This window comes from Cydia amplana, chromosome 15 (assembly GCF_948474715.1).
Source record: "Cydia amplana chromosome 15, ilCydAmpl1.1, whole genome shotgun sequence".
In the NCBI taxonomy this organism is placed as follows: domain Eukaryota; kingdom Metazoa; phylum Arthropoda; class Insecta; order Lepidoptera; family Tortricidae; genus Cydia; species Cydia amplana.
The window spans coordinates 17334971-17362800 of NC_086083.1; the positions used below are offsets into that span (position 1 = coordinate 17334971).

The window sequence follows — 27830 nt, forward strand, 5'->3', positions numbered from 1 at the left end:
CCTGCTGGGGGGGACCTCTCGGCAACCGGGGTAAATCAGCTCAGATCACCCCCAGGAACACCTGTTCCAAGCGGTTTGCTTTGTCTCCAAAATGCAAGGTGGTGGACCTTAGATCTCTTGCTATTAGGGTTGTCACTTTCGAATTACTTACCCAACTTCGCAAGTAAAAGAAGGTTATGTTTGTACACTAAAGTAAGTTCAGAAATATATACTGAATTTAATTTGTCTTATTACCCTTTATTTAGATGTTTTATCCCATTAACGCTGGTAAAATACAGCAATAATCATATTTTTGGCCATGTAACAGATTTTCTGAAAAGTGACAACCCTAGTATTTGTAAAATGCTTAGGCGAGTCTTGTATGGAAAAGGGCAAAAACGGGTAGGTAACATTGCCCACCCAATTTATTCAAAAGTTTATATACTTAATTATCGCTGAGTTATTAACAGGGAAGGGTAGGATTGCCCAAAAACTTTTTGTGATCCTTGGACATCATCGTCATAAATCCAAATCTACAAGAAATTTTCGACCCCTTGCTGTTCCAAATGCTTCGCGTAACTACAGACAGAACAGTTTTTTGATACGTGCTAGTAAATGTCTAAATAAACTTATGAAGGAGCATGACATCGATATTTTCAACAGCAACATCCTAACTGTGCGGCGTATCCTGACAGAGGAGTTTTTTAAATGAGCATGGCTTATTGGAATTTGAAATTTCATTGTGCTGTTTTTTTTTTGTTTGTTTCTATTGAATCTTCTTTAGTAATACGAATTCTAAATTAGTTATTACTCTGCCTTTGGCGTTGAAATGAATGTGTAGTGCAATAGTGCTAACCACCAATTGTTTTTCTTAATCTGTATTTACTGGTGAGATCCTGTAATTGGCTTTTTGTATCACATTTATAAAACCTATTAACATGTTAACAGCTGTTGGATCTCCGAATAGTAATAAATAAATAAATAAAAGCAATATTTGAGCACCAAATTGACGTGGGCAATGTTGGCCATAACTCCGGATATCTTTGCTCGCCCTCTAAAACGCCAAAAAAGTGGATAAAAGCAAGATTAAAAAAAAATTCTTCAAATAAACTGACGCGTTCGATCACAATGGACGTGCTGAGCAAAAAAAAAGTCATAGGTCATATATTTTTATGGAGAAATTCGTGTTTTTTCGAAAAAAGCGGGGCAAAGTTGGCTACAATGACGGTAACTATTAAATAAATAAAAAAACCCCTACGCAGTACGCTTTATGCCAAATTACACCATTTTGAAAAAGAGCTGATACTCTTCAAACTGCTGGATAGGTTTTTATCAAACATATCCACCGCAAGAAAATACGCTTTCACGTAAAAAAATCGCATCGAAATCAGTCAATCCGTTTGAGAGCTACGATGCCAGAGACACGCCATCAAAAAAATAAAATGATCCACCTTGATGGTGCATGTACATGCACCATCTGATTAATGATAAGTCTGAAAGTAAAAGAAATTTGCTTTATTACAATATATAATATTTAGAACAGTTAACCAAACAATAAACAATTTGAATGAAATGGGATACACTCTTATAAGTAAGAAGCATGCATCTTATCGTAGTACCGGCCCCGCGGGCGGGATGCGGGCCGTGCCGTGCGGGGCCGCGGCCCGGGGAACTCGGAGAAGCATATGAGACGATCCATCACACCAAAGCAATACAGTACTTAGTAGTTTATGTACAGCATTTTTGGAATGACATATGTATCTTGTGATGTAGCAATAAGACAACTGTTTCAAACTGATTATGAGCCTTGTAGCTTGAAATATTTTTATTTATTTATTTATAAAGCTTCAAATATCAATATACAGAAAAACATCATAAACCGCGGTTGACCTTTCTTCCAAATCATTTAATTTTGAACCGGAGCTGGTATCAGCGTAATTCGTCCCATTCGTTTTTCGTTCATTTCTTATGTCCGTCTCATTCTGTGTTCGTCACTCATTCTTTATTCGTCTCGATCGCTATATGTCCCTATCGTCTTAAGTACAATTATGTAACCTGTCTCTTTCTTAACAAGTCTTTTTCGTTTTTTGTCACGGTCTTCCTAGGACTCATTCTTTCTTATTCCCTTTCGATTTTTGTCTCATTCACTTATTCGTTTCATTTTTTTTCATGCATTCGTTATTAGTCACATTCGTGATTAGTCTCATTCATTTTCAGTCTAATTCTAAGTTCGTTACATTCGTTTTGCGTCTCGGTCACTATTTGTAACTATCTTTTTCCGTCAGTCTTTTTTTTTTTAAATTATATCTTATTGACCGAGTGATCGTCATAATTTCATGTAATTTCGTAGTAGTCTGACATTTAAAATAACACTTTGAATTCTGACAGTTCATTTGCTTGGAAATGCAAAGGAGGTATGACTCTATTTATACAATCTGCGTACTTAATATTACTTTAGTACGGGACGATTAGCGAACGTGCCCAAAAAAGAACGGAACGAGATACCATTAAAGACAAAAAAAGAGTGAGACGAATAACGAAAGTGACTAAAGATAAAGTGCGAATGATACCAAAAAAGAGAGACACAAACAAAGACATAGTCCTAGGAAGACCGTGACGAAAAACGAAAAAGACTTGTTAAGAAAGAGACAGGTTACATAATTGTACTTAAGACGATAGGGACATATAGCGATCGAGACGAATAAAGAATGAGTGACGAACACAGAATGAGACGGACATAAGAAATGAACGAAAAACGAATGGGACGAATTACGCTGATACCGTGAAGTTTGCGGGCAAATATGTTCCCGGTGTCCACTTTTCTCATTCAGTTCATTGTAAAGTCCCCAATTATTTCGACAATTTTAGTTCTCGGCGCCCCTCCAAATGCTCCACTAAAATGTTAAGATTCGGTGCGTCGGATCTATTCGCGCCGTATACACTCGTCCATCGGGGCGTGCGGCGCGCGTGAGACTCAAAACTGTCCTCCGTCGGCGTCGGAGCGGTCACAGGAAGAAACAGTAGGAGAGCAGGGGGCGGCGCGGGCGCGGGCTCGGGCGCCGGTGCGGGCTCGGGCTCGGGCGCTAACTGTCGTGCGGCTCCTCCCGCTCCAGCAGGCGCCGCACGCGGCTGCAGTCCGCCAGCGACACCGCGGCGCCCGCCGGCGACGGCAGCGGCGACGCGCGCACCGACTCGCCCGCCAGCCGCGCCAGCCGCCGCAGCTCGCTCGCGCGCAGCACGCGCAGCAGGCTCGCGTACTTGTCCTGCAGCGCGTCCAGCCGCGCCGCGCCCTCCTCGGCCGCCGCGCGCGCCGCGCGCTTCAGCTCCGCCACCACCGCGTCCCGCGCCGCCAGCGCCGCCTCCAGCTCCGCCGCGCGGCCCGCCGCCGCGTCCGCCCGCGCGGCCGCCGCGTCCGCCTCCGCCCGCGCGGCCGCCAGCCGCTCGGCGGCCGCGCGGGCGGCGCGCTCGTCGCCGGCGCCGGCGCCCGCCTGCCGCTCCCGCAGCGCGGCCCGCGCGGCCGCCGTCAGCCGCGCCTCGCGCTCCGACAGCACGAGCAGCTCGCGGCGCAGGCGGCGCACGTGCTCGGCGCGGCGCTCGGCGGCCAGCGCGCCGCGCGCGAGCGCCTCCACGTGGCGCGCCGACTCGAAGGCCTCGCCGCGCGCCCTCTGCAGCTCGGCGTGGTCGTGGGCGCGGGCGGCCTCGGCCTCGCGCAGCGCGGCCTCGGCGCGGGCGCGCGCGGCGCGCTCCTCGGCCAGCGCGGCCTCGAGGCGCGCCTCGTGCTCGGGCCGCAGCTGCGGTGGCGGCGGCGGCGGCGAGCGCTGCAGCCGCGCGCGCAGGGCGTCGCGCTCGCGCTGGGCGGCGCGCGCGTGGTCCCTCAACGCTTGATTCTGTAACTCGAGTGCGCGCACCTGAAAGCGGATAATACACGAGTATAGTTCATGTCCCTCCATTAATCGTGTCGACCACCTGCTACATTAAATGAAACTGCAAAAGAGCTGAGAGTGGTGAGTGTAGAGTGTAGGCGTACAGAGTGCTGACCTGCCGGCAGCGGCCCAGCAGGCGGCGGTTGCGCTCGGCGTGCGCCTCGCGCCGCCACCGCTCGTACAGCAGCTGCGCGTGCAGCAGCGCCAGCTGCTCGGCCGCCTCCCCGCGCCGCTCCTCCCCCGCGCCCGCGCCCGCGCCCGAGTACAGCGACGACAGGTACTTGTCCAGGCGCTCGCACGGCGACCCAGGATCTGAGCCCTGATGACGACACACAGACATTTCAACTTCATAATCCAGAATGGCTTAAAAGCCATACAACCGATTAAAAATTTAGGTAATATAAAAAATTGCCATTTTAGGGTTCCGTGAAAGGAAAAAAATTGAACCCTTATAGGATCACTTTAATATCTGACCGTCCGTCTGTTTGTCTGTTTATCTCGGGAACGCGTGGAGGTATCGAGTTGAAATTACTTCCATATACTCGGGTCTACAGTCCCTCGAAGCTGTGAAAAAATCAATCACTTTTGACACTCATGGGAATCAAATAGGGTACTTTCCGTCGACCTAGAACTAGAACCCTCGGCGGGCGAGTCCGACTCGCACTTGTGCGGTTTTTGTTACCTCTGTGGCCACCTTTCCATATCACGTATACCTTCACATACCAATCGATGTTTGACAATATAACATTTTAATTACAGACAGCTGGACGGGTGAAACTAAAAACTTGAGAAAAGAGCCGCTCAAGAAAAGCAGAAAAGTACGTCTTTTAACTTTTAAAATAATGACAAGCCAATTCTCACCTCTTTTGAAAAATCATCGGGAAGATTCCTATAGAAATCGGCAATGAGGAACTCGTAGGGTTCCGGCCACGCGTCCACCGTCTGCACGGCGACCTCCGCGGAGCGCGTCGGCGCGCTCGGACCGCACGAGGCGGCGCGGCGCGGCGGCGGCGGCCCGCGTCTCGGGTTCAGCGCCCTTGCCGGCCCGCGGCGCGGGTCCAGCGCGCGCGCCAGCAGCGCGGCCGGCGGCGCCGCCTCGCTGTCCGCCCACGCGTCCTCGCCGCGCGCGCGCGCCGTCAGCTCCAGCACCTCGCGGTCCTCCACGTTCAGCGGCTCCGCGTCCGCCGCCGCGCCCGGCCCGCGCGGCTCCGGCCGCGCCAGCGGCGCCCCGGCCGGCGGCGGGCCTCCGCCGAACGGCACCGGCGAGTCCGGCCCGCGCCGCTGCGCGCCGCCCTCGGCCTCCAGCGCCGCGCGGTCCAGCGCCATCCGCGTCAGCCGGCCCGCGTACGCGTCGCCGGCGCCCGGGCCCGCGCCCGCGCCCGCGCCCGCGCCGCCCAGCGGCGACGTCTCCTTGCGCAGCGGCGACGGCGGCTGCGAGCGGCGCCCGATGGCGCGCACGGCGCTCGACTCCGCCGGGAAGCGGAACCTCTCGCGCGTCTCCTTCGCGGGCGTGTTCTCCGGGGTCGCCTCCACCGCGGCCTCCGGCGGCTCGCCCGCGTCCGCCTCGGCCGGCAGCGGCGTGTGCGGCGCCGAGTCCGCGCCGCAGCGCTCCGCCAGCGGGAACCACGGGTCCGCGCCGGGGCGCAGCGCCGAGGCCGCGCGGGCCGCGTGCGCGCCGCAGCCGGGTGCGGGCGACGCGGGCGCGGCGGGCGGCGGCGGCGGCTGCGCGGGCCGCTCGCGCTCGTCCTGGCGCTCGCGCGGCGTCAGCGACAGCCGGCGCGTCTCCGCCACGACGTCGTGCCACTCGAGGCGCGCCCAGCGGCCGGCGTCGGCCTCGCGCGCGCGGCTGCCCGTCACGAGCGCCGGGTGCAGGCGCACGGAGGCCAGCAGCGGCGCCAGCCCGCGCCGCCAGGCGTCGCGCGTGGCGGCGGACGCGGCCGCGTGCTCCGCGCGCAGCGCCTCCAGCAGGGTGACCGGGTGCGTGGCGTAGAGCGCGCGGAAGAGCGCCAGCTGCGCCAGGAGCAGATGGTCGCGCGCGGGCGCGGGCGGCGCGGGCTCCAGCTGCGCGGGCCGCAGCAGCGCGTCGGCGAGCTCGGGCGCCAGCGAGGCCGCGAGCGCGGGCGCGGCGGGCAGCAGGGCGGCGAGCGCCATGAGCGCGTACAGCAGCGGCAGCACCTCGCGCTCGGTGCGCGCGGCGCGCAGCAGCTCGCGGGGCAGCGGGTGCGGCGGCTGCAGGCGGTGCAGCCAGGCGGGGCGGCGCGCGAGCAGCGGCGCCAGCGCGAGCAGGGCGGCGCGACGCGCGCCGGGCTCGCGCAGCTGCTCGAGCAGCGCGTCGAGCAGGTGCCTGGCGTGCGGCTCGGGCGCGCGCGCGAGCAGCTCCACGGCGCGCGCGGAGCCGGTGCGCGCGTGGTAGGCGAGCAGCGCGCGCGTCAGCCAGGGCTCGCGCACGGCGCCGTACAGCGCGAGCAGCGCGGACCCGGAGCCGCCGGCGTCCGCGCCGCCGCCCTCCAGCAGGGCGAACACCTCTCCCGCCGAGCCCGCGCCCAGCATCTCCCCCCACCTGCACCACGTACAACGGAATGGATCCAAATGTCGCAGTGAGGCATTATTTAGCGTTCCTAACGGCAGAACGAAACACGCACGGCATTCGTACATATATTGGGCGCGCATGTAAGCAGTACAATGAAAAATGTATGGACGCAGACTTGTTTGGTAGTTCAGAGTTCTCTTTAAGAGAACTGTATATTCTCTATTAAAATAAGGGTGAAATGTTGCAAGCAACCCGATAGTAAGCACTAGTTAGTTGAATATTTTCTCTTTTTAATACATTTATAAGTTTACACTGTTATTATTTTTCAATTGTACCTCGATACAATTTGTAAATTAGGAAACTAATAGGTCTATTACGAAATCAATTTGTAGCTATTAGCTAAGTCGCTCATATGTTTATTATAAGACTGTTTTTTTCTCAATAATAATAAAAAAAAAATTGATACCAGTGTGCATAATGAGTTTTTATAATCAGTTCTTAATGATTTCATGATTTTATTTCTCCATCATTTGTTTAAAAATCAGCATTCTAATCATTCTTGTGAGTATACTCAGAACAAGTAAGTCTGTATAAACAAAACATAAATGATGTGCTGTTACCCTTAATTCGCCTAAATAATATGTGTTGCAGCTAATAATGATACCTATAATTTATTTCCAAATATAATTTACATTAACGGGAAAAAACAAGTCCATTCATAGTTGAGCTTTTTATTTATTAAAATTCTAAAGCCCCGTCTCCATATTGCGCTCCATGTAAACAGTACAATGAAAAATGTATGGACGCAGAATTGTTTGGCAGTTCATTAAATCTCTTTAAGAGGACTGTATATTCTCTATTAAAATAAGGGTGTAATGTTGTAAGTATAGTAGGCACTGGTTTTTTGAGTATCTTCTCTTGTTCACTCGTTATGTACAACTATAAGGTTACACTTTTTTATTATTTTTTTAATTGTACCTCGATACAATTTGTAGATAATTTATTTACAAACAAGATATATACAGTGTATTACTAAAATAAATTAAAAACTAGCTTAAATCTAAAATAGGGAACTATAGGTCTATAAATAAATCAATTTGTAGCTATTAGCTAAGTTGCTCTTATGTTTATTATAAGACTGTTTGTTTCTCAATAAAAAAAAAATAAAAAAAAAATAAAAAAAAATTGCGCGGCAAACCATCGAACATTGGCTCGCGCGGCAGCCGCGCGCAATGGAGACGGGGCTTAAAAGTAATAAAACAAATAATAAAAAGCCTTAAAATAAAAATTACAAACTATAATTAGAAACTAAGCTTAAAAATAAACTATAGATAAAAAATTTGGCCCAAATCGCCGTCCATTGACAGCGTGCCCAGAAGGCTGGCAGCATTGCCACGTTGTATGGCAATGCTGATCCGCTGTGTACAATTCATAGTTTGTGTTCACTGATCAGCAACTCAGGCTTTGTCAAGTGCTTACAAAAACAAAACAGCTACAGGCTTTGTCACCTACTAAAAAAAGATACAATCCGCATTCCGCAACAGGCTTTGTCAATCTTAAACACTAAATTAAGCTAAGCCAAGTCGCCACCCCGGACCGTGGCCAGCCCAAAAGTCCCCATGAAACTGCCAGCTTTGCCCCATTGAATTGCCAAGATCTTGTTGGACCAGATACAAACTCCAGCAGCTAATTGATAGTAGACTAGTAGTTTAGGTTACCAACTCACTTAACACTAGGGTTGCCAACCGTACTATATTATTCAGTATTGTACTATATTTTGGCTCTCTAGTCTCTGTACTATATACTTTTGGAGAAATGATATAGTACGCTAAAATACTATATTTCCGATTAAACGTATATTACACTTATGTTTAGTATTTTATCTAAAAGTACTATATTTTTTTGAAATGTACTATATTCTTGATGCCTTATTCTGGAAAATACTATATTCCACCAAAAAATTGTTGGCAACCTTACTTAACACCCAACTACGAATAAGAATAATTATGTATTAGAACATAAAATAAATTGAATTATGTTAATGAATAAAGTTGTCTTTATTTGTACTCATGACATTTTTAGAAATGCTCTTGCGTACTGCGACACACGAATCACGGGCCGAATATTAAAGCGGCGACTAATGGCCTCGCGCAGTTGCACAAACTCGTTATCAGCTCGGGTATCGAGTGCGGGCATTACTGGATATCAGCTGGAGCTGTCGCTTTGGGTGTGCACAAACAGATTAATGGAGTCGTGTCGAAAAGTGTTCGCGACCTACCAGTCAGCAGATCGGAGAGATGAGGGACTCGATGGCACCGATGCTGGTGGAATTTTGAAGTCGGTCGTATTTCCCCCTTGTATTTATTGGACGCAGCTTGGATGCAGCAGCCAAAATAAGCTAATCAAAGGTAATCTTCGCCGCGATGACAATTACCCACTGCGGCTTTGCTTCTTACTCACTGACAGACGAGCGACGACAGGCGACAGCGAGATGAGCTCGAGTGACAGTGACAGCCGTCAACAGAAAAGTCAGCTGGTGTGCGGTCGGATACTATCATTCAACAAAATTAGATTTTCGTTGAAATCGTTGAAATTTTATTTTACGTTGATGAACCTGAGGGCTGAGGGCACACTGAAATTCACATCTTTCTCTTTTACTCCAATTCAGGTTACAGCCCTTTTGTCCCTCTCAAACGTACTAACTTAAAGGAAAGATACAAATTATTTTTGTCACATATTAAAGGTATCCAAAGGTATCGCACAATCTCGAATCTTGAGTCGTTTTTAACAATGTCTCAAACTGTTTCTTATCTAAACTGTCATGATCTGTCAGATAATTGTCATCATATGTCGACCTAAAGCCTAACCTAAATAATTACTTTTCGGACTAATAAAAATCGATTTATTCAAATGTACGACAATGAAATTAATAGCTAGGAGAAACGGTCGTTTGATTTAGAAGCGTTTTGTTTAGAGTGTATTAGCAGTGTTCGGTGTCATGCTGCGGGCTGTGTCGCGTCTGTGCTGCGACGGGCAGGGACTCGAGGCGCTCGCTCGCCGGGATGCCTACAAACTATTCCGTCAGTAATCCACTCTAAGCTACTTGCTAATCTGTTAAACTATACATTAAATTCTATTGTGTCCTACATCATTTGTGTAGTTAATATGTAAGTGTATGTTGGAGTGCTAAACGAGTCCGTGTTGCAGGCTCCGCGATGCACACAACATCCACAGCGCACAACACACACAACGCCGGTGGTGAGGTAAGGTCTCTACTGATTCTGTTCTCAACCAATTCTTCCCATATTGCTAGAGAGCTCAGCTGAATATTGTCATATCTTAGCTTTGTTCTGCTTCACTAAGATTAGAACCATTTGTTAAGTATTCATAAAGCAGATATTCTAATAAATAGATAGTGTTTATTGGATTATATGAATAGGAGTAAGTAAATTATTGATTTACTTTTTTGAAACAGTACTTATCTGCAATTCTGCACATGGTCTGCTTGTAAACACTTCATATTGTACCCATAGACTTACATAATGACAGGCAGAATATAGGAACATGTGATTTGTGCTTAGCTAAGTTCAATATGATAAAAACAATATTACTTATGGATCATATGTGGGTAATAAAAACATACATTCACCTGTATAATTATATTATTTTTTCTACTCCAGCACTTAAATGTGTCAATTAAATGACTGACAGTGATATCTAAAGCAATGTCATTTGAATGCTTTGTCTATAGGCTCATAAGATGACTGCTAGCAGTCATCTTATGAGTATAATACAACTGCTTTATTTTTTGTAAAGATACAAGTTCCGATCATCTTGATTGAAAGAGGTATGTTTTCATTTACAATAATAACTCTTTTTTTTTTTTAAATAATAACTCTTTTTTTTTTAAATAATAACTCTTTTTTTTTTAAATAATAACTCAATTTTTTTTAAATAATAACTCTTTTTTTTAATAATCTCTTTTTTTTAATAATAACTTTTTTTTTTTTTTTTTTTTTTTTTTTTTTTTTTTTTTTTTTTTTTTTGCTGCAGCTGTCATAGAAAAAGTAATGTATGCAACAGCTCATAATTGGTTCTTAAAATTCTCGGGTCTTTTTTTACAAAACTCGACTACGTCTCGTTTTGTAACTTCGACCCTTGAATTTTAAGAACCCTTATTATATCACTGTTGCATAAACTACTATTATGTACCAATTTGACAAGTATTATATTCTGCTTTTGCATAGAAATTAATTCTTTACCTGTGCTCTATATTTTCAAGCGTACAAGGAAAAGAAAATACAAAACGGTAAATATGTTTTTCAAATGGTGGAGTTAATTATGTGACACCTTGAGGAGTCACTGACTTGACTTGTTGCCAGAGAGAAAATGAAAATGGAATAATAATAATGATTGTGCAAACTTTGTCACCTACTCTGGTCATTGTTGTTTGAGTTTCTATCAGCTATATAAATCTGTTCTATAAGTACATACCATCATATTTTTCCTATTTCATAAGTCTCTTAAGTTACAGCCAGTGATAATACTATGAACTGTAGAATTATCACGACTGTTACTGGCTTCTTTTGATTCAGTTGGTCCCAAATGGTATTTAATTCTCATACAATAAATAAATCAATAAAATAACCTCTCACACCTGAACCCTCTTTGGGTGAAGCTTCTCCAGCTCTGTCCAATGTTGTTTGTTTGTTTTTAGACATCATTATCACTTGTTTTCCGGTTGCTCAAGTCAGGTTATTAGCTTGTTGGCTGGTCGGTCTGCCTCTGCCCTACTGGTACTTACTCTCATTTTTTTACTTTCAATGTCCATCTTTTATATGAGTAGCAACTAGGTACCTCTGTCCTCTACCGATTGTAGTGATTGTGTTATTATTATATCTTTATTTTTATAATGGGAAGCTATTCACACCAAAAAATGTAGTCAATGTACTCTTAGGGTTGCACCAAACTGTGCTACAATGTAGCTAAGTTTCGTAGTTCTCTGTTGACAGACTTCACAAAGCACAATCTGACTATTAATTGTGGTCGGTACATACAAGTTGTCTTTAGGGTGGCCACTTAACTGAGCCCACTAACATTGAGAGCTTATAGTAAATAGGTGTTCTGTGTTAGACGGTGCTGAGGACGGCGGGTGCGGGCGAGCCGGCCGCGGCGCCCGCCTGCCCCGCACCGCCCCCGCCACCGCCACCGCCGCCTCCACCGCCCCCGCCGCGACGCTCGTGGGTCGCCCTAGCGGCCGCGGTGGCGCTTACCTCTTCACTTGGTGGGGTAAGTTTTACACTCTTATACATATTTCGAGTATATCATTTTTTTTTTGCACAAATTAGATACTTAAATGTTGTTTCTGGGTAAGTAAAATAAATGAAAAAAAAAAAAGAATATAACGAGGTAACAACTTACCCCTAAAAAGCGATCTCTTCCAGCAACCTGGTCCTGTTCGTTCTTTACTCATAATGCTTTTGTTTTCAGGTGTATTACTTCAGTAAGATAAAAGATGACACAACAAAGAAGGAAGTTAAAAGTGAGTAGTTTAATTAAAATATGCCATGATCCATTGTTAACTGGATTAGTATTGTTTTTACTTAGGTAGTCAAAGTATGTGTGGTCAGCAAAAGTTGTCGCGTGTGATAAACGATGATGGCCGGGTTCGCAGAGTTAAAGCCGGAAGACGAGCACTCGGAGGAGGGTGTATTGTACCCGGCGACCGGCGCCTCGCTCCCTGCCCACGTGGAGTTCCTCGTGGTGGGCGGCGGCACGGCGGCGTTCGCGGCGCTGCGCGCGCTGCGGGCGGCGCGGCCCGACGCGGCGCTGCTGCTCGCGGGCGCCGAGCGCGCGCCGCCCTACATGCGGCCGCCGCTCAGCAAGGAGCTGTGGCGCCGGCCCGAGCTGGCCGCCGCCGCCGCCGACCCGCTGTCGCTCACCTTCACGCAGTACAACGGCAAGCAGCGCCGGCTGGTGTACGAGCCGCTGTCCTTCTACACGCCGCTGGAGCGGCTGCGCGAGGGCGGCGCGGGGGCGGGGCTGGCGCGGGGCTGGCGGGTCTCGAGGCTCGACCTGGCCGAGCGCAGCGCCGAGCTCAGCGCGCCCGGCCACCCGCCCGCCACACTCACCTTCGACAAGTGCCTCATCGCTACTGGTCAGTCGCTAACTCTTGTTCATGTTTGTTCTTCGAATGGCAAAATGTTATTATTTTCCTTTTTTTCTCTACTATAATACCGACACAAATTACAAAGTTAAGTTTTATTATGATAGATGATTCAGATGACGTTTCAGATTAGGCCGTTTGAAGGTTTTTTAACCCTTATGCTACGTGAGTTTTAGAGTTCGGATTTTTTATTTTTTTTAACTATTTGCCTACCTTCTTACTTTGCTCTAACTAATATTTATTTATTTTTATTATGGAGATCCAACATCTATCAATACAAAGTAGCACCAGTGAATAAGAGATGACAAGCCTATTACAGGGTCACAATTACACCTAATAATAATATTTACATAATAGTTATACAGGGTGGATTTTCTTTTTGGGTCAGTGAGGGCAGCTACCAGATCCCGTGCTGCTACGATAAAACGGTCTTAGAAGACCTTCCCTCGATTTCAAATGAATGAAGATTGACTTTTACAGATTTTGGAAAAAACATACAGGATGCGAGAAAAAGGTAATTTTGACAAACTCTTTTTTTGATGCTAATCGATCCCATTCCTATTGAGGATCAAAAGCTTGTATGGAACCAACAAAAAAATTCCGGTTAGAAAAGCCACAAATCGAGGAAAGCTTTTCCCATACAATTTGTATGAAAATTATTAAAAACTTTTTCCATACATTTACTATGGAGAGAACGTGAAATTTTATTCACAATTTTCTATCTCGCCCATCAGTCCTACAGCAATGTCTTCATACAGTATTATGATCCTTAAATGTAACAGGACTGACCGGGCAGATAGAAAATTGTGAATAAAATTTCATGTTCTGTCCATAGTAAATGTATGGAAAAAGTTTTTATTAATTTGTGGCTTTTTAGTACATTACCGTAACTTGATCCCTAGGATTCTATTGATTCGCGTTGTATGTTAAAAGTCGAGAGAAAAGTAGAGAAAATGTTTATTAATGTTAAAATGTTAATAGTTATGTGATTGTTAAAAGTTATGTTATAAAATGTTATTCAATTATCTGGGGGCACGGTAGTGCCCCCGCCAAGACGAGCAAAGCGAAGCGCAAGGGCACTACCTACCTTTTCTCGAAGCGCTTCGTCGTTTTTTTTAACCCTCTTAACTTGGGTTTGGATTATACCAGATAAACAAAACTCTGGGGATATGATGTCAATAGTGGACTTATTAAGCATAAAAAATTTCAATTGCATAGCTCTTATATTTAAGATTTTATTAATGTCTAAAAAACCCCGATTTCGTCACTGACTCACTCACTCACAGTTGATCATCAAAACCTCTAGGGTACTTCCTGAAGTCTTAGGAAGCTGAAATTTGGTATGTGAGATAATATTAGTCCACAAACAACAAAAAAATTTAAAAACTTTAAATTATTAGCCCCTAAGGGGGTGAAAAGGGGGGTGGAATTTTGTATGGGAAATCAATAACCGCGGAACCGATTTAGTTGAAATTTGGTATGTAGATAGTTATTGTTATGGAGAAGGATATAAAATAGTTTCAACCCCAAAATCATCCCGTAAGGGTGAAAAGGGGTGAAAAAAGGCGTTAGGGGAAAAAGGGGGTTGAAGTTTGTATGGGGAATCAGTAAAAAGCAGATTGTATATAAAATATGCCCCCAGGTACGTATTTCAGGATTTTTAATAGTAAATCACCCGCAACCCTTTAAATCAGAAGATTGTCATAAGCAACTTACAAAAAGATGTGAAATCCCACCAAAAACATTTTCATGTAAAATGTTGCCAAGACGATAGTGATGGGTAGGACATCAATTTAAAATGAGTTTGTATGAGTACCTCATTTTCTAAAATGAGGTGTTACAATGTCTTACTTCAAATGAGGTGAGGTAACTAGCATATTTTCAGCGTCGACTATTCCATTAATTCCAACGGCAACAAAAATATTTAATGTATATAAATATTTATGTATTCATCACTTCCTTTATAAATAAATAAATAGTAACATTTAATTGGAGTGCAATTCTGGAGGTTAAGAATAGAACTTTTAGTAGATAGATAATTTTAGAATCAAGTAAAATGAATAGAGGAGTGAAGTAAGACATTTTTGCGGTACGAAGTACTGCGACAAATTAACAAAATGAGTGGTACAAATGAGGTGCCTCACGAGTGAGCGACTCAACACTACAAGACGAAACCATAAGGCTCGCACTGACAAAAAGTTATCAGATCTCTTGTAGAGCCAAGCTTCTAACTCTACAGGCCCTACCTTCACAGACTCTACACCTTAGTCAAAATATGTGGCTTGGCCGTTTCATTATTATAAGAACTATTTTATAATAAAAAATAATGAATAGTGAATACATGTTTCACCTAACGCCCATGTGACGAAACGGTCAAGCCACATATTTGGACTAAGGTGTAGAGTCTGTGAAGGTAGGGCCTGTAGAGTTAGAAGCTTGGCTCTACAAGAGATCTGATAACTTTTTGTCAGTGCGAGCCTTATGGTTTCGTCTTGGCAACATTTTACATGAAAATGTTTTTGGTGGGATTTATTTAACCCGAATCCATGGATTCATAATTGTTATAATGATCGAATGCACCCGGCCGCGATGGATCCGAAAAGTACACTGAATTTGGGTTAATCCAAATTATTGGTTAACGCGTCTTGCACACGCCGCACGGGGCTTAAAACGTGTTAAAGGTGCATTCCACCGAACAGGATAGGAATGGAATAGATTGGCATACAAAAATAGTATGTGAAAGATAAATGTTTTCATTTTCATACAAATTGTATGGGAAAAGCTTTCCTCAATTTGTGGTTTTTCTAGCCGGAAATTTTTTTTTGGTTCCATACAAGCTTTTGTTCCTCAATAGGAATGGGATCGATTTGCATCAAAAAAAAGTTAGTCAAAAATGACCTTTTTCTCGCACCCTGTGTTTTTTCCAAAATCTGTAAAAGCCAATCTTCATTAATTTGAAATCGAGGGAAGGTCTTCTAAGACCGTTTTCTCGGAGCGGCACGGGATCTGGGAGCTGCCCTCACTGACCCAAAAAGAAAATCCACCCTGTATATAATACGCCACCTTCGAGACCATATCGTGCAATGTAAAAGAATTGAGAGTAATTTAGTTAGTGCCCTGTATTTGTCGGAAGTACCTACATAGTTCAGGTATTGGCTCCGGCAGCACTACATATACTTGTGCACACTGCGCAGGCTCGGTGCCCGCGCGGCTGCCCGCTCTGGCGCCGGCGGCGGCGGCGGGGCGCGCGCTGGCGCTGCACTCGGTGCGCGACGTTGCCAGGCTGGCGCGCGTGCTGCAGGAGCCGAGCACGACGCGCGTGGTGGTGGTGGGCGCCGGGCTGCTGGCCGCCGAGCTGGCGGCGTCGCTGGCCGAGCGCGTGCGCGCGCGCGGCGAGTCGGTGCAGGTGGTGCAGCTGTGCCGCGAGCCCGCGCCGCTGCAGGACCTGCTGCCGCCGTACCTGGCGGCCGACGCGGCGCGCCGCCTCCGGGCGCAGGGCGTCACGCTGCTGCCCGCCCGTTAGCCTACTTTTATTTTACACGTACTATTTCGATTTGTTTTAGGATTTTACGAGTCGCGCGACCTAAGGTAGTACTAGAAAAGCCACAAATTACAAAATGTGGTGTTCAATCGTTTAGTATGGAAGCTGCGTATTGTGCCGTATTTTGATTCCTAATATACAATTTACCCTGTATCGATTCCTATACGGGGTGGATTTTCTTTTTGGGCTTTTTAGTACATTACCGTAAGTTGACCCCTAGGAAACTATTGATACTGGATAGGAATGGAATCTATTGGCATACAAAAATAGCATGTGAAAAATTTTCATTTCATTTTCATACAAATTGTATGGGAAAACTTTTCCTCGATTTGTGGCTTTTTTAGCCGGAAATTTTTTTTTGCTTCAATACAAGCTTTTGATCCTCAATAGGAATGGGATCGATTGGCATCAAAAAAAAGTTTGTCAAAAATGACCTTTTTCTCGCACCTGTATGTTTTTTTCCAAAATCTGTAATAGCCAATCTTCATTCATTTGAAATCGTGGGAAGGTCTTCTAAGACCAATTTCGCGTAGCTGTACGGGATCTGATAGCTGCCCTCACTGACCCAAAAAGAAAATCTACCCTGTATAATATATCCCATCAAAAACATTACATGTAAAAAGATGCAAGTCTCGCAACGCAATTCTTCTACTACAAAAATGTTTTGAGATGTTATGTGAAACCAAGTCGGTTATTTTAGTGAGTGCCGGGGGGTATCAATATGATATCTTTAATTTTTAATACACATGGTACGGCCGTGCGTGCGTCTGTTTTGCTCGACTTGGCGGGGGCACTGCCGTGCCCCCAGATTGTTAATAAGATTAGTAATTTGATACGAAACTGTTATTACGTAGCAATAATTTGGGCGAATCGACTTTTTTTCTTGATTTTTTGGGAACTCCCGTTTAGTGTGATGTCCAAATTTCCTTAACGATGTCGCCGTCCCTGACGCAAACCGGATAACGTTATTTTTTGATAGAGCCTATATAACGCAATGTCATTTAACAGTATCAGAATAAATGTTCGGGAACGCTGCAACTTGTTTAAACACTGCGGAGACATTTTGAGTAACATTCAAAACTGTGTTTTAGGTGAGATTGCGTCGTGCTCGATGAAGGAGGGGCGCGTGCACCTGCAGCTGCGGCCGGCGACGGCGACGGAGGGACAGGGACAGGGTGTGGGAGAGGGACAGGGCGAGGGCGCATGCGCGGAGCTGGCGGCCGACGTGGTGGTGGAGTGCGTGGGCGCCGAGCCCGCCGTGGAGCTCGCGGGGCCCGCCGGACTCGAGCTGCACCCCCAACTCGGTATCTACTATTTCTTCATCTCTCCTCGTCCACCTTTCACGGGCTGATAGCCTCGAAAGTATCTTTAGGGTTCCGTAGCCAAATGGAAAAAAACGGAACCCTTATGGATTCGTCATGTCTGTCTGTCTGTCTGTCTGTCTGTCCGTCTGTCTGTCCGTCCGTATGTCACAGCCACTTTTTTCCGAAACTATAAGAACTATACTGTTGAAACTTGGTAAGTAGATGTATACTGTGAACCGCATTAAGATTTTCACACAAAAAAAAACGATACATTTTGGGGGTTCACCATACTTAGAACTGTAACTCAAAATTTTATTTCATCAAACCCATACGTGTGGGGTATCTATGGATAGGTCTTCAAAAATGATATTGAGGTTTCTAATATCATTTTTTCTAAACTAAATAGTTTGCGCGAGAGACACTTCCAAAGTGGTAAAATGTGTGTCAAAAGCTTGTATGGAACCAAAAAAAATTTCCGGCTAGAAAAACAATCAACCCCAAATCAGTCCTGTTACATTTAAGGATCATAATACTGTATGAAGACATTGCTGTAAGACTGATGGGCGAGATAGAAAATTGTGAATAAAATTTCACATCCACTGTACTGTACTGTACCATATGTTCTTGTGAATAAACGTTCATTCATTCACGTTTTCTCCATAGTAAATGTATGGAAAACGTTTTTATTAATTTGTGGCGTTTTAGTACATTATCGAAAGTTGACCCCTAGCAAACTATTGATACTGGATAAAAATGGAATCGATTGGCATACAAAAATAGCATGTGAAAAATAAAAGTTTTCATTTTCATACAAATCACCTCTGGAGTTGCAGGCGTCCATAGGCTACGGTGACTGCTTACCATCAGGCGGCCCGTATGCTTGTTTGCCACCGATGTGGTATAAAAAAAAAGTATGGGAAAAATTTTCCTCGATTTGTGGCTTTTCTAGCCGGAAATTTTTTTTGGCATCAATAAAAAAGTTTGTCAAAAATGACCTTTTTCTCGCACCCTGTATGTTTTTTAAAAATCTGTAAAAGCCAATCTTCATTAATTTGAAATCGAGGGAAGGTCTTCTAAGACCGTTTTCTCGTAGCAGCACGGGATCTGGTAGCTGCCCTCACTGACCCAGAAAGAAAATCCACCCTGTATATGCCATATTATTCGGTTAAAAGCTCTCATATTAGCTTCCGCATTTTCAGACCGAGTATTAAATGTAAATTTTGTTTTATTTATTCATAAAAACAAAGAAATAAACAAACAATACAACTTACTAATTAAGTAAAAACAAACTATAGCTTAAAAAATTGACCTTTTTAGGGTTCCGTAGCCAAATGGCAAAAAACGGAACCCTTATAGATTCGTCATGTCTGTCTGTCTGTCCGTCTGTCCGTCTGTCTGTCCGTCCGTATGTCACAGCCACTTTTCTCCGAAACTATAAGAACTATACTGTTGAAACTTGGTAAGTAGATGTATTCTGTGAACCGCATTAAGATTTTCACACAAAAATAGAAATAAAACAATAAATTTTTGGGGTTCCCCATACTTCGAACTGAAACTCAAAAAATTTTTTTTCATCAAACCTATACGTGTGGGGTATCTATGGATAGGTCTTGAAAAATGATATTGAGGTATCTAATATCATTTTTTTCTAAACTGAATAGTTTGCGCGAGAGACACTTCCAAAGTGGTAAAATGTGTGTCCCCCCCCCCTGTAACTTCTAAAATAAGAGAATGATAAAACTAAAAAAAATATATGATGTACATTACCATGTAAACTTCCACCGAAAATTGGTTTGAACGAGATCTAGTAAGTAGTTTTTTTTTTATACGTCATAAATCGCCTAAATACGGAACCCTTCATGGGCGAGTCCGACTCGCACTTGGCTGCTTTTTTGAAATTGAAAAAGAAATTGAATATCTTTATTTCAGGTCTGTCCGCCAATATTCTGTTAGTTTACACTGTGCTTAAAAACTATATTAGTAGAGTTCATAAATTGTAAAATAAATACAATTAAATTAAAATATTAAATAAATTAACTTAAATTCCATTATGATTAAAATTAAAAGTCAATTAAATTTAGTTCAATTACAAATTACATTAAAATTATAGATTATAAACTAGAAACAAAATCACTTGACATATTGCCAAACTGATTTGACTTGCCCAACCCAGTATTTTTGAATTGGACAGTCGGATCTGCCTGCAATCATTTTCAGGATGCTGTTGTGGCTATTTCTTACCCGTCTCCACATTGATACAATTTTTTTTCGCATGATTGCATAGAAGTCGTCCGTTCGGGCCATGACAACCATGCCTGAGGCACTGCGCCATCTGGGTAGCCCCAACAGCATTCTGAAAGCATTATTATATTGCACTCTTAGGGCATTATAAGCTCGTTTAGTATACTTGAGGCGCTTGAGGGCGCTCGAGTAAAATGATTGGCTTTAAATAGCGCAATTTTTACCTCTGTAGAGCATTTCGCGAACCTGCAGGCCAGCATATTATTCCTCACTGATAATGCCCTACGCTCTCTTTCTATATCTTGGTCATCAGAGAGATCCTCGGTAAGTATGTGACCAAGATACTTAAAACTTTGCACAACCCCTCCAAGAGTAACGGGAGGTACAAAATATGGCTTAATTTGACCTGCTTTAAAGACCATCACCTCACTCTTAGAGGAGTCCTACATCAAGCCGTGTGAGTGCCGTGTGTTTTATGTTCCCGACGGTTCAACTTTACCATGGCTGTAAAGTGCTACCTGTACGAGGCTTGTTTATACGGCGGGTAACAAATAGGAAGCATAAAACATTGTCATTTAACCCAGAAGTAACACGTAATCGGAGACGTTCAAACCCTGTCTGTGCAGTGCATAATCGTTAAAAAAAATGGTATTGTAGTTCGGGCGATTTTCCGCAACTCGACGTCTGGCCCCTATTATTATATAATAGAGTATTTGAATACGATGTTAGGCGGCATCGTGGTGAACGCGGAGCTGCAGGCGCGCAGCAGCGTGTGGGCGGCGGGCGACGTGGCGTGCTTCCACGACGTGACGCTCGGGCGGCGCCGCGTGACGCACCACGACCACGCCGTGCTGTCGGGGCGGCGCGCCGCGCAGAACATGGCCGGCGACCACCAGCCCGAGCCCTACACGCACCAGAGCATGTTCTGGAGCGACCTGGGCCCGCAGCTGGGCTACGAGGTAACTACTGCCTACAGCACACGCACCACGTGACGCACCACGACCACGCCGTGCTGTCGGGGCGGCGCGCCGCGCAGAACATGGCCGGCGACCGCCAGCCCGAGCCCTACACGCACCAGAGCATGTTCTGGAGCGACCTGGGCCCGCAGCTGGGCTACGAGGTAACTACTGCCTACAGCACACGCACCACGTGACGCACCACGACCACGCCGTGCTGTCGGGGCGGCGCGCCGCGCAGAACATGGCCGGCGACCGCCAGCCCGAGCCCTACACGCACCAGAGCATGTTCTGGAGCGACCTGGGCCCGCAGCTGGGCTACGAGGTAACTACTGCCTACAGCACACGCACCACGTGACGCACCACGACCACGCCGTGCTGTCGGGGCGGCGCGCCGCGCAGAACATGGCCGGCGACCACCAGCCCGAGCCCTACACGCACCAGAGCATGTTCTGGAGCGACCTGGGCCCGCAGCTGGGCTACGAGGTAACTACTGCCTACAGCACACGCACCACGTGACGCACCACGACCACGCCGTGCTGTCGGGGCGGCGCGCCGCGCAGAACATGGCCGGCGACCGCCAGCCCGAGCCCTACACGCACCAGAGCATGTTCTGGAGCGACCTGGGCCCGCAGCTGGGCTACGAGGTAACTACTGCCTACAGCACACGCACCACGTGACGCACCACGACCACGCCGTGCTGTCGGGGCGGCGCGCCGCGCAGAACATGGCCGGCGACCGCCAGCCCGAGCCCTACACGCACCAGAGCATGTTCTGGAGCGACCTGGGCCCGCAGCTGGGCTACGAGGTAACTACTGCCTACAGCACACGCACCACGTGACGCACCACGACCACGCCGTGCAGTGTTGTGTGTGTGCACGACTGCAAGTTCATATTAATTGGGAATATTTCCTTTGTCTAATGTCGTCCTTCCTGTCTATAGTTACATCACTTTGACGGCCGGTGTTACAAATGACGCTTATTAAGTCTTTTATGCCAATTTCCGCATTTTGAAAAGTTTCCAAAAACTGGATCGACAAAAAAATCTATTCATAGAATCTGGTCATAAAATTTCATGACAATAATTGCGACCTGTAGAGGAGAACATCCGGTTCCGGACATACGAAAGCAAAATGCCCGAGTTAAAATGGAGACTTTCGCTAACGCTATGGTCAAAAAATGTAAACGACAGATTTGAAACCCCAGACATGAAATTTTATGACCAGATTCTTTGTTGAAACAAGTTGCTACGTTACCAAACATTTATTCACATATGTACAGTTTCTTTTATAGGTTCTATGATAAACTAGCGTTACTCAGTTTTCTTATGTAACAGCGACATCTTTTAGGGAATTTGTACAACAAATTAAAAATACTTCATATCGGCTCGAACATACTCCCGCCTAAATGACAGAATGTCATTTCTTAATAATAAAATAAACATTACTAAAAATAAAAAATCTTCTCTTCGATAGCTCATGTGTATACTGTCTTCACTTCCACCTTTCTTTTAATCGATTTAGGAACTTAGACTGCCAGGGCTTCCAGAGACAAATTCTCAAAATTGGAAGGTTTACTTCGGCACGGAGGCTATTCAAGGATTGTTTAGAGGCCATGAATCGGATGTTTGTTTGAATCTTCCTCTCTCTGTGTATCACGCTTTTGTTTCTCCTACACAAAACATTCTCAGTAGACCTCCAGCGGTTTGACGCTATCTCTCGATAATCGTCCTCTTCTTTTATGACTCCTTTCTCGTACAGTTTTTCTCCTGTCTCTCCTGTTATATGTATCTTTATCTCTATTTCTCTGAATTCTAACTTCTTTAGCATGTGGTTAATCTCATCTCTTAAGTACATGCTAATGAAAGTTCGATCTCTTTGCACGTCTTCGTGAATCTCTATTATTCTCTCTCGCTTATACTCGGGTTTGAAATCTCTGTTCGTCTCCGTATCTATTTTAGGTTTGTGCTTCGATTTTTCGCTCGTTTCTACATCTCGCTTGAATTCTTGCTTGTTTTTTATCTCGTAGCTTGATTCTATGCTCTTCAACTCCATGTTTTCTGACTCTTGAGATTGGTAAGATGTTCTTTTGTACTCTCTCCGCAACAACGAGTGATGGCTTTTGTTTATTATTTCTTGAAACTCTTTACTTAGTGAATGATTCTGCTCGCATAACTCAGATCTAGCTACTGGTATTGTGTGAAATGACTGTGACTTGACTTGTGATTCTTTCTGGATGTCGACTTCCGCTATCGTGTCAGTATGTGTAGGCTCGAATGATTGGGGCATGGATGGTAAATTGAAAATACTTAAGGTGTTTGCTTCTTCTGCCCATTGCTCTAGGATATCTGTCATGTCTGCTTTCAACTCAATATACACTTCCTCGCACTCGAAATAGATGTTTTGCTTAAAATAGTGAAAAGCGTCTCGTTCCTCGGGCTTCACTTGCTTCACTATTCTTGAATGATTCGCTGAGAATCGGCTCCAATATTCTTGTAAGGATTCTAGTCTGGTTTTGACATGACCGATCGTAAGCTTCTTGTTTGATATATTTTTGAAAATTTCTCTAGCTTTTAGTATTCTACCATACGTAAATTCTTGTTCCGCTATTAAATCTTGCAACGACATCTTTGTGTTTTAGAAAACATGAAATCTCAACTTGAAATATATCTCTGAAACTCGGAATCTCTTCTCTTCTAGAAAAAGAACATGGCAGGTAGCTCATTTGCACTTTAAGGATTAATTTACACACACGTTCTCACTCAGCTATTCATTCTTGTAAATTCTTGAAACATTTTTCTTGATTTTGTTCATACGACAGAAAATTCAGATGGAAATTATTTTTGTTTTGTTTGACGTGTAAAAATTTTCACATGTTCTATTTCTAAAATTGTATTTTTCCAAGTCAATGAATTTCGATCTTGTAAATAACACTAATTTGAAGCGGCGAATTTTCTGCGTTTGCTCGTGGGTTTGAAAATATGCGTTATTTATTTAATCTTTCCGAAATCTTGAATTTTAATTTTGTAATTTTTTATGACAATTTTGATGGATGGCTTCTCGAAATACTTCTAAATGTTCTAACTCACTGACACTTTACTTGATTTTAGACTCTACTAACTATACTTAAAGATCACTTTTGAATGCACTGTCTATGTCACTTAAGTCACTTCTCTTCTCAACTCGAAGGACCACTTTGTTGAAACAAGTTGCTACGTTACCAAACATTTATTCACATATGTACAGTTTCTTTTATAGGTTCTATGATAAACTAGCGTTACTCAGTTTTCTTATGTAACAGCGACATCTTTTAGGGAATTTGTACAACAAATTAAAAATACTTCATATCGGCTCGAACAATGATTAAATAGATTTTTCACACCTCCTATTCAGAAAAGAGCTTTTTCTTCCCTGCTAGGAGGGATCAAAGTGGCACTTTTCCTCCCTGCTAGGAGGGATCAAAGTGGCACTTTTCTGTTCAAGCACACTATTTTTACATTTTATTGCACATTATTTTTTTAGGTTAAATAATCTGTTTAAGCATCAGATTGTGTCAACACTAAGATTTTATTTTTTTTCCTCATAGTTGATGAGAAAAGCAGTATGTGTCACACGGTATCAAAATTATTTCGTCTTGGGCGTTAACACTTGAATCCCGCACTACGGTCAGAATTCTATTGTAGAATCCATAGCTTCATTCAGGATTCAATATACGCCCTTGACGGAAATATATCATTTTGATCCCTTGTAACACAAACTACTATTTTATTTTATATATGTTATTCAATCGATAACAAAGCAATTATACCTTGTGCAGTCCTATTTGCGTCATTTGACACATGACACCGACAACAGCAATAGAACGTAAAATATCTTGCACATCGAAATTACAAAGGAAGATAATTGCACTGCGAACGTTTACGTTTTACGTCTTTTTAGGGTTCCGTACCCAAAGGGTAAAAACGGGACCCTATTACTAAGATTCCGCTGTCCGTCCGTCCGTCCGTCCGTCCGTCCGTCCGTCCGTCTGTCACCAGGCTGTATCTCACGAAGCGTGATAGCTAGACAGTTGAAATTTTCACAGATGATGTATTTCTGTTGCCGCTATAACAACAAATACTAAAAACAGAATAAAATATAGATTTAAGTGGGGCTCCCATACAACAAACGTGATTTTTGACCGAAGTTAAGCAACGTCGGGCGGAGTCAGTACTTGGATGGGTGACCGTTTTTTTGCTTGTTTTGCTCTATTTTTTGTTGATGGTGCGGAACCCTCCGTGCGCGAGTCCGACTCGCACTTGGCCGGTTTTAATTTTTTTTTTAATTTAGGGTTGGCCGGACACCACCGTTATGAATCGTTATGAATCGGTAGTCGTCTAAGTAAATCGATATAAATTTTTCATTTTAGGTCGCGACAATTCAATTCAATTCAATGTTTTAGGTATTCATAAAATATACATTTTACACGTCAACTTTTTAATCATTATTAAATCTAGGTAAATGTTGTTATAAATCATTTTACAAGTTATTCGATATTTATAACAAACGATTATTAAATTTATTATATCGTCTTATTATTATTTATTAACCATATAATTCTAGCTTTATTTAAATCTCAAATAAAAATTCATTAAATGTCACAATTCGATACCTCAGTCTAGGTGCCATCCAATCGTAATCGCTTGCTGTGACAATCGATTAGGGTTAGTTACATCTCTGTATACGTCAGTCATAATGTGTCAAAAGACGCAAATAAGAATAATTCCAGTATAAACATTTTCACTACGACATAACAAATGTAATAAATTCCAGGCGATCGGCATTGTGGACTCTCGGCTGCCGACGGTGGGCGTGTTCTCTTCCGACGCCGTGAGCGACGCGTCGGCGGCGGCGGCCGTCACGGAGGTCGGCGCGGCGGCGGCGGCGGCGGCGGCGGCGGCGCCGGACGGCGCGCTCGTCGCTGAAGCGGCGGCGGCGGCGGACGACGCCGCGCCGACGGACAAGCGCTACGAGCGCGGCGTCGTGTTCTACCTGCGCGAGCGGCGCGTCGTCGGCGTGCTGCTCTGGAACCTGTTCAACCGCATGCACGTCGCCCGGCAGGTGCGCGCTGCTCATGTGATACTCACTAATCGGACCAAAATATTACTGATCATTTTATGAATCTCTTATGACAAACCTGTTTTTCAATACCATTTATACTTCGTAATATTAGCTTTACTAACATTTTAATAATCTTGACGAGCCTTCTTGTTGAAAAGCATCTTTGAAAAATAAGTCACGGCAAATATATGGCATACCTTTATTATAATTTACATTCTTTTGGTTTCATTAGTAAGAGTTATAATTTTTTTAAAGCTTTTTTCGATAAACAGACACTTGCCAACAATTTAATTAGCAATCTTGAGTCCTTTCTCTAGTCTAATGATTTCATCGATTTAAATCCATATTTTTTGACTTTCTCTCAATAGATAAAATTGTAACGTACTTTAAATAATTGCTTCCAAAAATGCGCAATTTTATTTTTGACGGAACTTTTTTTTTTTTTTTTAAACATACAATAAATTAAAATTCAAAATCATGATATCCGCGGTCCCGACCACGCACATCCACCTCGCTCACGCTTACGCTCAGTGAGAGTGAGAGTAAAACACGAACCTACAAGGCCTTAACAAAATTAAATATGAAGGTTGCTTGTTATGAGTAGGTAGGTAAAGTGAAGTGTGTGTATTTGGTGTCCAGGTGCTGGCGCAGGGCGAGTTCGAGGACCTGTTCGAGGTGGCGAAGCTGCTCGCGCCGCACGACGAGGACTAGCCGGGACACGCCGGGACACGCCGGGACACGCCGCGGCCGCACTACCACGCACGCCTATCTGTACATATTGCATACATACATACTACTTCAATAAACATGCCACAACTGCCTCCCCGCTCGTTTTATTACATTCATTCATAGACCAGATCCTTGGCAACACCTAATTACAGCTGCGAGTATGGCGTCAGTGTCTACAACTGATATTACTAATTTATTTACATTGAGACTATACAGCTATTTTATCACGAATTTAGTAGTCCCAAGCGATCTTAGATGGCGTTAGTAACCGGTCCGGTTGTCAAAACATTTTACGCAATCCGACTGATGGCCCGATCTCCAGGAAAAGTATATCCCATCAAAAACATTACATGTAAAAAGTTGGAAGTCTCGCAACGCTTCTACTACAAAAAAGTTTTGAGATGTAATGTGAAACCAAGTCGGTTATTTTAATCAGTGCCAGGGGGTGTTAAAACTGTATCAAATATATATCTTTAATTTATAATACAATACGTATAATGACTTGGCCATCGCACGGCTGCAAAATGACATAAGGATCATCGTCACCTATTAAAAATATTTCTAATTGAACATAACGCTAGCGCTAATTGCAGTTCGAGCATTACACATATTTACGAGTACGGTACGAGTAAAGCATTATGTGCGATTGCCAAGTCATTATATGTATTACAAATTAAAGATATATATTTGATACAGTTTTAACACCCCCTGGCACTGATTAAAATAACCGACTTGGTTTCACATTACATCTCAAAACTTTTTTTTTTTTTTTTTTTTTTTTTTTTTTTTTTTTTTTTTTTTTTTTTTTTTTTAGTAGAAGCGTTGCGAGACTTGCACCATTTTACATGTAATGTTTTTGATGAGATCTCATCTCTTTTTGTAGGCAGTCCTTCTTTTCGGGTACTCATACCCATACTATGTATACACATATCATAAAGAAACACATCTTCATTCATACTCACATCGTACATCGTAATGTACCTTTACTTTACCTACTATTTGTAGGAACTGCAACAGTAACTTTGTAATAGCATATATTTATATGGGATTACAAACTTACTTATGCAGTTCTTAGATCTTTAAAACGTGACTGATATTGCAATATTTTTAGGTTTTCTATGGCTTGATAAGCTGAAAACTACTTATGTTTAAAATTTGAAGCTTGTGGGTATACCTTAGAATTGTGATGATCGTAGGTGAGTGAGTGAGTGAGTGAGTGAGTGTGTCAGTGTCGAAAATAAGGAACTTTGACGTACAATAATTCTTAAACTACTAGTTCAAATTGAATGATTTTGAGAATATATCTTAAGCATGTTAAGCCCTATTATTACATTCAGGGTTCTAGCTTCAGCCAGCACAAAA

General features: G+C 44.1%; 2 protein-coding genes across 2 annotated transcripts; one reads left to right on the top strand and one right to left on the bottom strand.

Annotated features, from left to right (window-relative positions):
- Positions 1-2974: 2974 nt before the first annotated feature.
- On the bottom strand, positions 2975-8854 carry LOC134654656 (hamartin). Its single transcript, XM_063510127.1, has 4 exons — positions 8711-8854; positions 4764-6462; positions 4018-4221; positions 2975-3887 (listed from the first exon to the last, which is right to left on the bottom strand). The coding sequence occupies exons 2-4, from the start codon at positions 6450-6452 to the stop codon at positions 3063-3065; spliced, it is 2718 nt and encodes a 905-aa protein (XP_063366197.1). The 5' UTR covers positions 6453-6462; positions 8711-8854; the 3' UTR covers positions 2975-3062.
- A 416-nt stretch (positions 8855-9270) lies between these two features.
- On the top strand, positions 9271-26462 carry LOC134654682 (apoptosis-inducing factor 1, mitochondrial-like). Its single transcript, XM_063510161.1, is given in 10 exon segments — positions 9271-9512; positions 9640-9695; positions 11566-11721; positions 11923-11974; positions 12107-12589; positions 15793-16139; positions 17308-17443; positions 20414-20643; positions 25452-25739; positions 26379-26462. Coding segments are annotated over 10 exon segments (1902 nt in total). The 5' UTR covers positions 9271-9430; the 3' UTR covers positions 26451-26462.
- Positions 26463-27830: the final 1368 nt, after the last annotated feature.